This window comes from Choristoneura fumiferana, chromosome 21 (genome assembly GCF_025370935.1).
Source record: "Choristoneura fumiferana chromosome 21, NRCan_CFum_1, whole genome shotgun sequence".
NCBI lineage: Eukaryota > Metazoa > Arthropoda > Insecta > Lepidoptera > Tortricidae > Choristoneura > Choristoneura fumiferana.
In genome coordinates this window covers 7,917,610-7,930,627 of record NC_133492.1, presented here as the reverse complement: position 1 = coordinate 7,930,627, position 13,018 = coordinate 7,917,610, and the positions used below count along the sequence as shown (strand labels likewise).

The window sequence follows — 13,018 nt, the reverse complement described above, 5'->3', positions numbered from 1 at the left end:
GTTTCACGTTTAGGTCCTCCAACTATATCAGATCTGCAAACTGAACCATGGTCTGATGATGGTCGGGCCGTCAGGCAGCGGCAAATCCACCGCGTGGCGGGTTCTACTCAAAGCTCTGGAAAGGTAATAAACTACTTTGACGGTAAAATTCAGTATTTCCAAAACAATTTTATCTATAGAACAACCTTATCTACAGGTTGCCTTTGACTATGGGACTTTAAATACACGATTCGATTCTACTTGCATAACTGAGCTACTTTTGTTTTGTAACATTTTCAAATGCAGTATTGGACTTGGCGGTGTTATCATTATCAATTTTATTTCTAGATTCGAAGGCGTCGAAGGCGTAGCACACGTGATTGATCCTAAGGCAATGTCAAAGGAGTCGCTTTATGGTGTTCTTGATCCAAATACTCGCGAATGGACCGATGGTTTATTCACACATATTCTCAGGTTAGTTTATATGATACTAAGGGGCTGTTTCACCATTCATTGATTAGTGTTAACTGACGGTTAAATGTGATGCCGTCTCCGTCTATTCGAACAAAACAAATAGAGACGGCATCACACCTAACCGCCAGTTAACACTAATCAATGGATGGTGAAACAGCCCCTAAGACAGTAATTAGATCCTAAAAACATGGACAACAACCATAAAAACTCTACTTTAGCAACAAACTTATGCTTGACAGCTTGGTATCACAATTTGTTTTATCGTCGATAAAATTTGTTTGTGGTTTATTGGGTGCGGTCATCCTTACAACCTTTTGCAATAGTCTTTCTCAGTACAAAATGATTTGCGATTTTTAGACCATTGTATTTATTTCTTAACCCTATTAAGGCCCCATTTACTGTAGCATACTACCACAGAATCAAAAGCAATTCGATAGTTAACTATCGAATATATACCTGGCAAAGGATATTTTTAAAGCTAGCAGTATTTTCAATAATTACAATGAAAATTATAAAGTTAAGGTTTTAAATAATAAGGTTGAATTTCCAAATCAATGCATGTGGTCGCTAAATCGCCTCTACCTTATTAAGACTTAACCTACATTTGTGGGCAAACCTCCCACCTGGATCGCATCTTCCTATCCAGAGCTACATCATCCTATCTTAAAGTTGATAAATACCTGTGAAATATGCATATTGAGGTTTTTCCGAACCGGTGGTAGTTTTTTTTTTGACATTCATAAGTGCTTGTTATAGCCTAAATTGAATAAAGATATTTTGACTTTGACTTTGATATGTATGCTGTTGTTGATTGTTTAGTTAATAGAAGTTCTCTAAAATCCTATATCTTGTTATAATAGGAAGATAATTGATAACGTGCGTGGTGAGATCAACAAGCGACAGTGGATCATATTCGACGGCGATGTGGACCCCGAATGGGTGGAGAACTTGAACTCGGTGCTTGATGACAACAAACTGCTCACGTTGCCCAATGGCGAGCGTTTGTCGCTGCCGCCCAACGTGCGAGTTATGTTCGAGGTAATTTTTTTTTTAATTTTTCGTCCGTTGCTAGACATAGGCCTGCCACAATGTGACCCTTACTAGGTCATCAGATTTATCAGGTCTTTTTGTCATTCTATTAAAATGTAAGCGTGTGTAACGCTCTTATAAATTGACAATATCAAAGCTATACGCTGAGGCGACGGATAATCAGTAGTGAGTCCAATGCGTCGTCTTTTTGATACCGCTGGATGAGAGCACGTCCATAAAAGACTATGTTATTTAATTTTAGCACATCGTCACAGTATTTTGAGCTTCGGTGTGGTAAATCTTTTAAATATAAGTATCATAAAATCTATTCTTCTTATCACAGGTACAAGATTTGAAATACGCAACTTTGGCAACTGTGTCGCGTTGCGGTATGGTGTGGTTCTCTCAAGATGTGCTAACTACTGAAATGATCTTCGAGAACTACCTGTTGAGGTAAATAGTTACATATTATTTAGTAGGTATCATCTGTATGGAGACGTGCAAAAATAATGCTTTTTGTAAATGCAGATTGAGAAATATTCCCCTGGAGGATGGTGAAGAAGACTCGTTCAGTATCGTAATGGCCGCTCCAACTGCCGGTGGGGATCAAAATGCCACAGAAAATATACTCTCCCCGGCTTTACAGGTATGTCTTCACTTATAACTTGAACTTTCATTGATTAAGCCCACGGTGGTAGCGCTAAGACATTACACCCTTTGCAAGGAATAGTCTTTCCTATAAGAGTGTTTCTATTCTGGCCTTAACTTATGTCTTTTATTTACTTGAGATTGACTAACTTCTTTATAGACTCAACGAGACGTAGCCATGATACTCCAGCCGCTATTCTTCAGCGACGGTTTGGTGGTGAAGTGCTTCGAACGCGCTGTGTCGTTGGACCACATTATGGACTTTACTCGCCACCGCGCGCTTTCCTCTCTACACTCGATGTTGAATCGTGGTGTCAGGTAAGATAAGAGCATACCCATTGTTTATGGTACAGTTATTCACTGAAGGCCTAAATTAAACATGCGTTTTTCTGCTGCATAATAAAAATAAAGTAACATGATTTCAGCTGGTTTTTGCTAGCAAAATCGGTGAGCTATTTTACTAAAGTCAAAGTTTAGAAGAACACAGAAAGTAATATTGGTTATTTCTTTTAGAAATATCCTCGGCTACAATCGTCAGCACCCTGACTTCCCCATTACGAATGAGCAATTGGAAGCTTATGTGCCCAAATGGCTTGTGTATTCGTTACTCTGGTCGTTCGCTGGCGATGCTAAACTCAAGGTAGGTAAACTTAATTATGTTTAAGGTTAAACCAAAAATGCTTTGGCACTTCATTGTAAAACGTTTATTTTTTTTAGGACCGCAATGAATTGGGCGATTTTATAAGGTCAGCTAGTACGATGCCGCTGCCAAACTGCGGGGCCAATCAGCATATCATCGATTTCGAGGTACGTTGTCACTACAAACGCGAGCCGTGTTACCGTAAAAGCATAGCAACCGTTGAACATGTGTTTAAAGGTTAGTACGGACTGCATTCCAACTGCAACAAAACTGCAACTGCCCAATTTATCAAAGCAGAACTGCATTGCAACTGCATGCTGGCTGAGATTAAAATGTATGGGCAGTCGGCAGATGTGGTTACGTTACAATTGGAACGCAGTTCATCTGTACTGGCCCTAACATGTATCAGTTCTTACACCTATTATTTTAGACACATCTAAGTCAATTTTTTTGTGGTAAAGCCCTACCTATGTTTGGTTGCTATTGTGCCAGCGTTACTCTAATGCTTTGAATTTATATCCAGGTGTCGATAACTGGCGAGTGGGTGCCGTGGTCGGCTAAAGTGCCACAGATAGAGGTGGAGACACACAAAGTGGCGGCGCCCGATGTGGTCGTGCCCACATTGGATACCGTGCGACACGAGGCACTACTCTACACGTGGCTCGCCGAGCACAAACCGCTAGGTAATAGGCGAAGAAAGGCTTGCCAATTTTCTTAACTCGTTTAGACATTGAGCCATCGGTGGCGGTAAACTATAGTGGCTAGTGGCCGCCAGCAGCTTTACTCCGTAACAACTTGATTCTATCAGGTTGCGTTATTTTTTTTCGGGACATCGACGAAACCAATTATGGCGATCGTGATTATTTTGTACACTAACCGCGAGATGATGCATCCGAAGACATATCTAACGAAAATGGTAACTTTATGGCCGCCACAGGTTGCAGAAATGGTCACGTCTTCACAAACATGGTCACTGCAGGCCCTGGCAATCGTCATGGTTTTCAGATGATGGTTTTGCGACTCAATTTTACTTAAGCTTCATGTCTACCAACTAACATACAAATTCCAAGTAAGATAAGGTCCAAATTTAGCCTGAGTCAAATGTGGCGAACTCGTGTGCAGTCATAACAGGTGACTGAAGTCCGAAGGCAAATCTTTAAAAGATATTTTTTCACTGCAATTCGCTTTCGGTTTCACATAAGTATTTTGCTAATGCAGCGATGTGTTTGTTAGTGTTATGCGGTCCGCCGGGGTCTGGCAAGACGATGACGCTGTTCTCTGCCCTGCGCGCGCTGCCCGACATGGAGGTTGTGGGCTTGAACTTCTCGTCGGCCACGACTCCTGAGCTGCTGCTCAAGACGTTCGATCACTACTGCGAGTACCGGAAGACGCCTAATGGCGTCGTGCTCGCGCCAGTGCAGGTAATATACTTTAGACAAATTTTCGACGAGATATACTCGTATGTAGACAAAGCCTAACTTTTTGCGATTTCATTTAAAACTTTTAAAGGTAATGTATTTGTTACTTCCACATTTGGACGATTTGGAGCGATTCCTACCGGATTGGCAACATTTTCCCGAAGCGAGAGACGAGTGGAAGGAGAAAGCGGCCTTTGGCTTGGAGTGGGGCACCGCATAAGCTTTTAATACGCTGTTAGCACTACGTTAGATCCTATAAAAATAGTCTACTTATGAAAAACCCTCATCTGTCTATTTTTTTAATAATTAATAAACGTGTTGTCCATATATACCAATACGCCATGTAGAGCGTGCCAGTATATTTTAATGTGATGCAATCGTAGGCAGCCCTCGGTATTTTGTAACAGTCCGCGTGTTTAGTATAATATTGTGCTGACGACATTTCTGCTATTTTTTTAGTTGGGAAAATGGTTGGTGCTCTTCTGTGACGAGATAAACTTGCCCGACATGGATCAGTACGGCACTCAGCGCGTCATCTCCTTCCTGAGGCAGTTACTTGAACATAAAGGCTTCTACAGGGCTAGCGGTAAGTCTGAAAAAAATAGGTTTTGTTTAATAGAAACTTAATGTACAGTCACTAACTACAAATATACTTATGTACAATGGAGCTTAAAAGTAAATAGTAGTAGTAAACGTTTGGGCTCCACAGAAAACCAGCGTTACTGCACATAATGTGCGGCAACACATGCTTAGTGGAGACCCTTTTTGGTATCCTGCCGTGTCACCAAGTAACATAGTTTTAGTGTTAGTTTTAGTCTTAGTTTTAGGTGGTACTTATGGAGCCAAAATAAACCTTTCTTTCCTTCTATCTTTCTTTAAATAATTAAACCCCTAGTACTTTGTCACTGTCGCTGTTTTGACACGTTTCACGGTTTGAAATTCAAACTGTTTCAGTATTCTTTTAATTTAAACTACCGTGAGACACCTATTTAATTACTAATAAAAAAAATTACACAGAATCACTCATGCCAATATTTTCTGCACGTTTCGAACCAATCTGCAGTTCGTTCTCAAGGTAGGCTCAAACTGAAAGCCGACCGTGAACTGAGCCATAAACTGAAGCACAAACAAAACTTTTAGTTAATTTGCATTGTATCTATATCTCTACGAGATTTTGCAAATCGGCTTTGCTCCCACTTATGGATAAAAAAGGGCGTATGAAACAAATGGTCATTATTCTAAAAATGAGTTTTGCGGGCCAGATCACTCGTGGGTCCACCTGGAGCGCATCCAGTTCGTGGGCGCGTGCAACCCGCCGACGGACCCGGGCCGCAAGCCGCTGTCGCACCGGCTGCTGCGGCACGTGCCCGTCATATATGTGGACTACCCCGGGGAGACCTCGCTCGAACAGGTAAACTAAATAATGGCTGAAGGAAATTAGTACACTTACCCACAAGTGCGCTACAAGAATTGATTCAAGCAAGCACGAAACAGCTTCGTAGTCGGCTAGAAAAAACCGGCCAATTGCCAGTCGGACTCGCGCACGAAGGGTTCCGTACCATTATTTATACAACATTAGACATCAGCAAAAAACGGCAAAAAAAAAAGTTTGTATGGGGCCAATATTTTATTTTATTTTAATTTAATTATTTATTTTTAAAGTGGTTATAAAACTAAAAATTCTGTGAATATTTCTAGCATCTACCTGTTGCCGTTATTAATATCAAGCCAAAAACGGCAAAACAATCACGTTTTTGGTATGAGAGCGGAAGGCGGGCTCATGTCATACACTCGTGTCATGATCTCCCTGAATGAATTTGACCACGAGGTCTACCCGACCCCCCCCCCCCTTGTTATAAAGCTGGATCCACCCTTGTGTTGTTATATCTCGTACTACCCAAATCAATCACAAGACTTTGCGACATTGATGGCCCTCGGATCAAGACGTACAAATCTTCGTCTATTTCAGATTTACGGCACGTTCACTCGCGCCATGCTCCGCATGCAGCCAGCACTGCGCGGCTACGCGGAGCCGCTAACTCAGGCCATGGTCAAATTGTACCTCGCGTCGCAGGAACGATTCACACAGGACATGCAGCCGCACTATGTGTATTCGCCCAGAGAGATGACCCGATGGGTGCGAGGCATCTGTGAGGCTATTAGGTACGCTAAGCGTTGAAAATACTCGTGTTCGATTTAGTGTCATTCAGTACAATACAGTACATTAAGTTCACATGAATTGACTGTTTTGAATTCTGACCGAAATGAGTGAGTATGGTCAAAATTGAATTTTGTCAAAATGTAATTGTGCTGAAACATATTCAGAACCGAATTTCGATACAAATTGTATTTTTTATAAATGGACGAGATTCCATTTTTGACGATATTCAGGATGAACACTTTTCCTTCTTGTAGTATTTCAAATTGTATTTTTTCTGCTTGGATGTATAATTTCGAGCTGTCGATTTTCCATTTGTTCTCAATGACAGTAATCTCATCTTCACTAGGTGTTTACCTTAATTTTTGTTCTGAGGTTGCCATATTATTTTGTCTAGCCTGGAGAAAATCCACTGCTGGTGTTCTCCATTCGTTCTCTCCACGTGTTTTACACGAATCGGGGCGAGTAGGAAAAGAGAGGTTATATTACTCGAATTATTGATTCGTTCACAGACCTCTTGACAATCTGAGCGTAGAAGGGCTTGTAAGATTGTGGGCGCACGAAGCTCTGCGGCTTTTCCAGGATCGCTTAGTCGAAGATGTCGAGAGGCAATGGACCGACGAAAACATCGATACTGTGGCAATGCGGTTCTTCCCAGGTAAATACAACTATTTTGATTTTACCAATATGTATCTATGTATGATGATTTGTAATTCATGGTTTGAGTAACCACAGTAAAATCTTGTTTAACAAGCTATTTGACGCAAGATGTTTTTGAATATAGTAACCAAATTGTGCCTGATGTATTCAGGTATTAACCGTGAGCAAGCATTGGCCCGTCCTATCCTATACAGCAACTGGCTCAGCAAGGACTATGTACCAGTACAGAGGGACCAGCTGCGTGAATACGTGAAAGCCAGACTAAAGGTAACTCTTTGATTTTTTACGCCTTCTTATAAAAAAAATTAAAAGACTTATTCATTGATTATTTATTTATTTGGGAAACAAATAAATAAATAAACAAACAAATAAACAAAACAATTTACCAACCACTTCAGCTGTAAGTACGGCGTGGTAATACTCCTCTTAGCTTCTGCGGGGGCTAAACCATAATTAAAAGAAATGCTTATGGCGTACCATAACATAAGGTTGCAGAGTACAATCTGCCATTTATTAGTTGTTCTTAACTATTTTGAGGCTGTAGCAAATACTTAGCTTTCCAATAGAGTTCCGTCGCCAAACAAGTTAAAGAGAATGGCTGATTTAACCCACTCCCACTTTTCCCAGGTGTTCTACGAGGAAGAGTTAGACGTGCCTCTAGTCCTATTCGACGAGGTATTAGAACACGTCCTGCGTATAGACCGTATCTTCCGGCAGCCGCAAGGGCATCTGCTGTTGATTGGCGTGTCGGGCGCCGGCAAGACCACGCTCAGTCGCTTCGTCGCCTGGATGAACGGACTCAGCATCTTCCAGATCAAGGTACAAATTATGACGTTTAAACATCTGTCCAACTCATTAGCAATAGATGCTTCTCGTGTTACAAGCGAGTCCCATGCTTTTTTTTTCCAAAAAAAATTATTACATTTAGTTTATGGGTTAAGAAATTTATCTCAAGCTTTTCACTACTAGGTACTCCCAGGACTTAAGCATACAAATATTAAAAATAAATCGTGATCGTCGTCCATTTGTGTCCATGGTTGCTGCAATGTGAATAAAACACCGAGATATTTGTTAAAATATGTTGTGTGATAAATTCCGTGAGTGATAGTAATTATGAGTGAAAAATCCAAACCTTTTGCTGACTGTACTTTATTATTGAATTGTTCTCAGAACTTTAGGAACATGTACCAAATTGGAAGTGTCTATGTGACCATTAGAATTAAATTTAATAATACGCTTGCTAGATTTTGGAGAGACAGCCTGTCACTTTGAATATTATGCTTTTTAGGTCCACAATAAATACACGGGTGCGGACTTCGACGAAGACTTGCGCTCCGTGCTGCGGCGAGCCGGCTGCCGCGACGAGAAAGTTGCGTTTATACTGGACGAGTCCAACGTCCTGGACAGCGGCTTCCTTGAGAGAATGAACACGCTGCTGGCCAACGGAGAGGTCAGTGAACGTATACGAGAATATTTTTATCAAACTAACTGCCATCGAGAATCTTCAAATGTGCAATACTTTCTAATAGTGTTCCTTTGCCGCTGTCGTCACGGAAGGTTGGATGAACTGGGTATTATCGTTGGGGGGGCGCGGCTCTGGAACACACCGCGCTGCGTAGAAAAAACCAACCTAGAGATTGTTACTAGTCTTAACTTAGCAATTGTCATCAACCGCAAAAGATAACGGCTGTACACAAGAAGATAGTTGACGGCTATTACGTACTAAAATAGAAGCACTATAATTTTAGGTTCTTTTGCATCGATGTTTGATTTGTAGACACTTTTTCATAGTGATTTGATCTTTAGGTGCCTGGATTGTTCGAAGGCGATGAGTTTGCTGCGCTCATGACGCAGTGCAAGGAAGGCGCCCAAAGAGAAGGCCTAATGCTCGACTCTAACGACGAATTGTACAAATGGTTAGTGACATCAGCACTTTTCGAGGGAACTTGTTCATCCAAGTTTTCCATGATCTATCTATAATTTATCTTTCTCTAGCTCATGTTTTTCAACCGACGACAGGAAAGAAGTTTCGCTAGTCAACGCTCGATATTTTTGCTTTTTTATGCGCATAACCTATATTCATTAATTTTTTATATTAACTTGGTTCAAGTGATGATTTTTTTTTTTTTATAACAAAGTGTTGATTAAAGTTTATTATATCTTTCCCGCCGAAAAGTTCTGTTTCAACGGTTTTTTTGAGACTTATAGACATGACTGATTTACTTGATTCAGAAGTTTGAAGTATAACTGTGTACCAGGTTCACGGGTCAAGTGATGCGCAACTTGCACGTGGTGTTCACGATGAACCCTTCCTCGGAGGGGCTGAAGGACCGCGCCGCGACGTCGCCCGCGCTGTTCAACCGATGCGTGCTCAACTGGTTTGGGGACTGGAGCGACGGGGCACTGTTCCAGGTCAGATGGTCGCCCTTTTTTCGTTGTTTGTGTTCTCTATTGTGTACGTAAGTAACTTATTTGAAGTAATAATCTTAGGGGCTGTTTCACCATCCATTGATTAGCGTTAACCGACGGTTAAATGTGATGCCGTCTCCGTCTATTCGAACAAAACAAATAGAGACGGCATCACACCTAACCGCCAGTAAACACTTATCAATGGGTGGTGAAACAGCCCCTTAGAATGCAGTTTTACATGTCACTAAAATCTACGACATAGATTTTTAGAACAGATCTCTTTACGTTTTACAGTATAATGTCTCATACCTTGGGAGGTATGGAGGTCATCAAAAACATGGTCAAAATCACAATTTGAGACCGTCTCTAATCGTGCAGTCTTAACATTTTTGCGGTCACAACCAGGTGGGCAAGGAGTTAACGACGCGCAATGGAGGTCATCAAAAACATGGTCAAAATCTCAGTTTGAGACTGTCTCTGATCATACACTGTTTTAACATTTTGCCAGCCACAACCAGGTGGGCAAGGAGTTAACGACGCGCAATGGAGGTCATCAAAAACATGGTCAAAATCTCAGTTCGAGACCGTCTCTGATCATGCAGTCTAACATTTTTGTGGTTACACCCAGGTGGGCAAGGAGTTTACGACGCGCATGGACCTGGACTCTGCGGAGTACGTGCCGCCGGAGCTGTTCCCGGCGGCGTGCGGCGAGGTGGGCGCGCGGCCGGCGCACCGCACCGCCGTCGTCAACGCCTGCGTCTACGTGCACCAGACGCTGCACCAGGCCAACGCCAGGCTCGCCAAGCGGGCCAACCGGACCATGGCCATTACACCCAGGTCAATAAATAATACGTTTTTTATAAAAAATACTAGCTTTTAATGATGATTGTACTTTTTGTTGACTGTACTTGCATTGCCATTAACCGTCGAGGAGTTCTGAGGCGATTTTCTCCCAAAAACATAGTCGTTTAAAGGTAATTTTCCACCGGCGAGGCGAGACCAGGCGGAGCGAGACGAGAATTTAAATTTGTATGCATTCTCGCGCGCCCGCCGCGGACGCCGCCATACAAATTTCAATTCTGGTCTCGCCCCGCCTCGTCTCGCCTCGCCGGCGGAAAATTACCTTAAAACTTTCCATTCTTTTCAGGCATTACCTCGATTTCATCCAGCAAATGGTGAAGCTGTATGCAGAGAAGCGGGCTGACTTGGAGGAACAGCAACTGCATCTGAACGTGGGTCTCGGCAAGATCGCCGAAACTGTCGAGCAAGTCGAAGAGATGCAGAAGAGCCTCGCTGTCAAGTCACAGGTAACAATGAGAAATGACTGCTTTACTGCATTCAGTTATAATATAATGAAAAAAATATTTCCAAAATAATACGTCAACAGCGTCAAGAGAACAGTAGTTGATTTATACTTATCAAAACAATGTTTATTGTTTAGGAACTCCAAGCTAAGAACGAAGCTGCTAATGCTAAACTACGTCAGATGGTTAAGGATCAGCAGGAAGCCGAGAAAAAGAAGGTCGAGAGCCAGGAAATCCAGGTCAGAAGCACATTTATATCAGTCATCAAACATATTTCGTGTTGTGTCTGAACTGTTATTGAATATTTTTCCTCAAAATCAGGTCGCTCTAGAGAAGCAGACTAAGGAGATTGAAGCGAAACGCAGAGACGTAATGGCGGACTTGGCCCAAGTGGAGCCCGCTGTCATCGAGGCGCAAAACGGTTTGGTCCTTTACTTCATTTGCACAATGCTTACTCACTCCCTTACAGACGATTTCACTGAAATGGTAATGTTGGTGTGAACACGTATTTATCATTGTACTCTCTTGTACATGGCAACTGTTTAGATTTAGGTGGTAAAATTTGGTCGAAACTATACATACATGTATGACGATTTGCTTAACATCCATAGTTCAGTAGTTAGAGCAGCAAACAGTCACAGCAAGACGATGCCTTATTGTTTATTTGTAAACCGTAGTGTTTAATTTATAACAATCGCTACTCTCAACGTACAGCATCGGAATGGTAGAAAAACCTAATTTGAATTACATTTTAATTCAACATTGAAAGGCGCCCGATATTGTACGTGATAATCGTGTAATCTAGTATTAAATATGAAGACGATCTCACGACACAGCGGTCCGTTCTATCAAGAAGCAACAGCTAGTGGAGGTGCGTTCCATGGCCAACCCGCCTTCGGTCGTCAAGATGGCGCTCGAGTCTATCTGTACACTCCTCGGAGAAAAGGGAGACACCTGGAAGGGCATCCGATCAGCTGTCATGAAGGACAACTTCATATCCACCATTGTTAACTTCGAAACTGAGAACATCACGTTAGTGTGCCGATTTATTATTAAGCTTACCACAGACAGTTCATTACGCTCTCCAAGAAATGTACGGCTTTGGGTATATTAGAATGAGTATTATTCATCTTTGATTTGCGTTTAGCGCAACCGTATTGGGTGGGGAGTTTGACGAACTGTGTGTGGAAAATGAGGCGGAAAATATGCAGATGATAGAATTCGTAGTAGCAATTTTTTAATTCGTGTAGTTTTCTTTATTTCGCATGCTTTCATTTTATCCATAGTTTCGAAGAAAATATCCCTATAAAAAACCGCATTTGATGGAAACTAAAATTTTAGCAATATTTTCCGACTCTTTGTATTCTGTCCGTGAGAAAATTGGCAACTAGAATGATACTATTGATTTGTTATTGTGTAGAAGTAATTTAATCGTAGTACGGTTGCTAGCTTTCGGGATGGGACATTTAATAAGAATAATAATGATTGCTGATGAGTAATCATTTTAAAATACTTTATATTTATTGGCAAAAACATTGTACACGGAATGATTTGTTATGCACATTTATGTTAATTAAATGATCGAGTAAATTCTTAGTGACAGTTGTACTTCTGTATTTTTAATTTAATATAATTTTATATTTTTAATACTGTTACTGTTATGAATGGATATTATTGTGACTTTATTTTGTAAATAAGCTAAGCTTGCTTGCATATGTGACTGTTGTTATTAATATGTCAAATTACATTAATATTGTGATCACCAAGTGTAGTAAGAAGGCATCAATTCCCTACTCACCAATAACATCGTCAGTACTCGTATGTGACTAACTCTGCTAAGCATCGTCATGAACAACAAGATTAACAATCGTTATTTAACATTATTTTCGTATTTAATCGTTTTATATTTCAGTTGTAGGTTTTAGTACTCTTAAAATCTAGTCGTGATAAAATATTTAATCGTTAACGCCAGCCGCATGTGTCACAGACTGCTAAATGCCTTTTTTGTTTCTCTCTTTTTTGTACTCTCTCGCTCTCGCTTCGTGCTGGTGTCGGATGCGCCCACCGCACCGCTCGGTTACCTTCGGCCGTGCAGCCGTCAAGTCTATAAAGAAGCAGCATTTGGTGGAAGTGCGGTCGATGGGCAACCCGCCGGCGCTCGTCAAAGTGGCGCTGGAATCCATCTGCCTGCTCCTGGGGGAGAACGCTACCGACTGGAAGGCCATTCGCGCCGTCATCATGCGCGAAAACTTCATCAACAGCATCGTCTCCAACTTCTCCACCGAGGACATAACGTGAG

The 13,018-nt window shown here is 41.5% G+C and overlaps 1 protein-coding gene across 5 annotated transcripts in view; it reads left to right on the top strand.

Moving 5' to 3' along the window:
* Dhc64C (dynein heavy chain, cytoplasmic) overlaps positions 1-13,018 on the top strand; it is a 55,579-nt gene that overhangs the window by 26,282 nt on the left and 16,279 nt on the right. For 4 of the 5 annotated variants that reach the window (XM_074103965.1, XM_074103963.1, XM_074103964.1 and 1 more), the window contains 24 exons: positions 14-123; positions 328-453; positions 1,314-1,491; positions 1,826-1,935; positions 2,011-2,128; positions 2,291-2,448; positions 2,644-2,770; positions 2,848-2,937; positions 3,294-3,453; positions 4,004-4,191; positions 4,648-4,774; positions 5,451-5,599; positions 6,158-6,351; positions 6,859-7,004; positions 7,158-7,273; positions 7,634-7,825; positions 8,295-8,456; positions 8,813-8,922; positions 9,265-9,418; positions 10,044-10,252; positions 10,563-10,722; positions 10,857-10,958; positions 11,041-11,140; positions 12,815-13,013. In XM_074103965.1, coding sequence (XP_073960066.1) covers positions 14-123; positions 328-453; positions 1,314-1,491; positions 1,826-1,935; positions 2,011-2,128; positions 2,291-2,448; positions 2,644-2,770; positions 2,848-2,937; positions 3,294-3,453; positions 4,004-4,191; positions 4,648-4,774; positions 5,451-5,599; positions 6,158-6,351; positions 6,859-7,004; positions 7,158-7,273; positions 7,634-7,825; positions 8,295-8,456; positions 8,813-8,922; positions 9,265-9,418; positions 10,044-10,252; positions 10,563-10,722; positions 10,857-10,958; positions 11,041-11,140; positions 12,815-13,013 — 3,485 coding nt within the window. Of the gene's footprint in view, positions 1-13; positions 124-327; positions 454-1,313; positions 1,492-1,825; positions 1,936-2,010; positions 2,129-2,290; positions 2,449-2,643; positions 2,771-2,847; positions 2,938-3,293; positions 3,454-4,003; positions 4,192-4,647; positions 4,775-5,450; positions 5,600-6,157; positions 6,352-6,858; positions 7,005-7,157; positions 7,274-7,633; positions 7,826-8,294; positions 8,457-8,812; positions 8,923-9,264; positions 9,419-10,043; positions 10,253-10,562; positions 10,723-10,856; positions 10,959-11,040; positions 11,141-11,555; positions 11,752-12,814; positions 13,014-13,018 lie in introns of all 5 variants that reach the window. The other variant, XM_074103962.1, reaches the window with a different exon arrangement.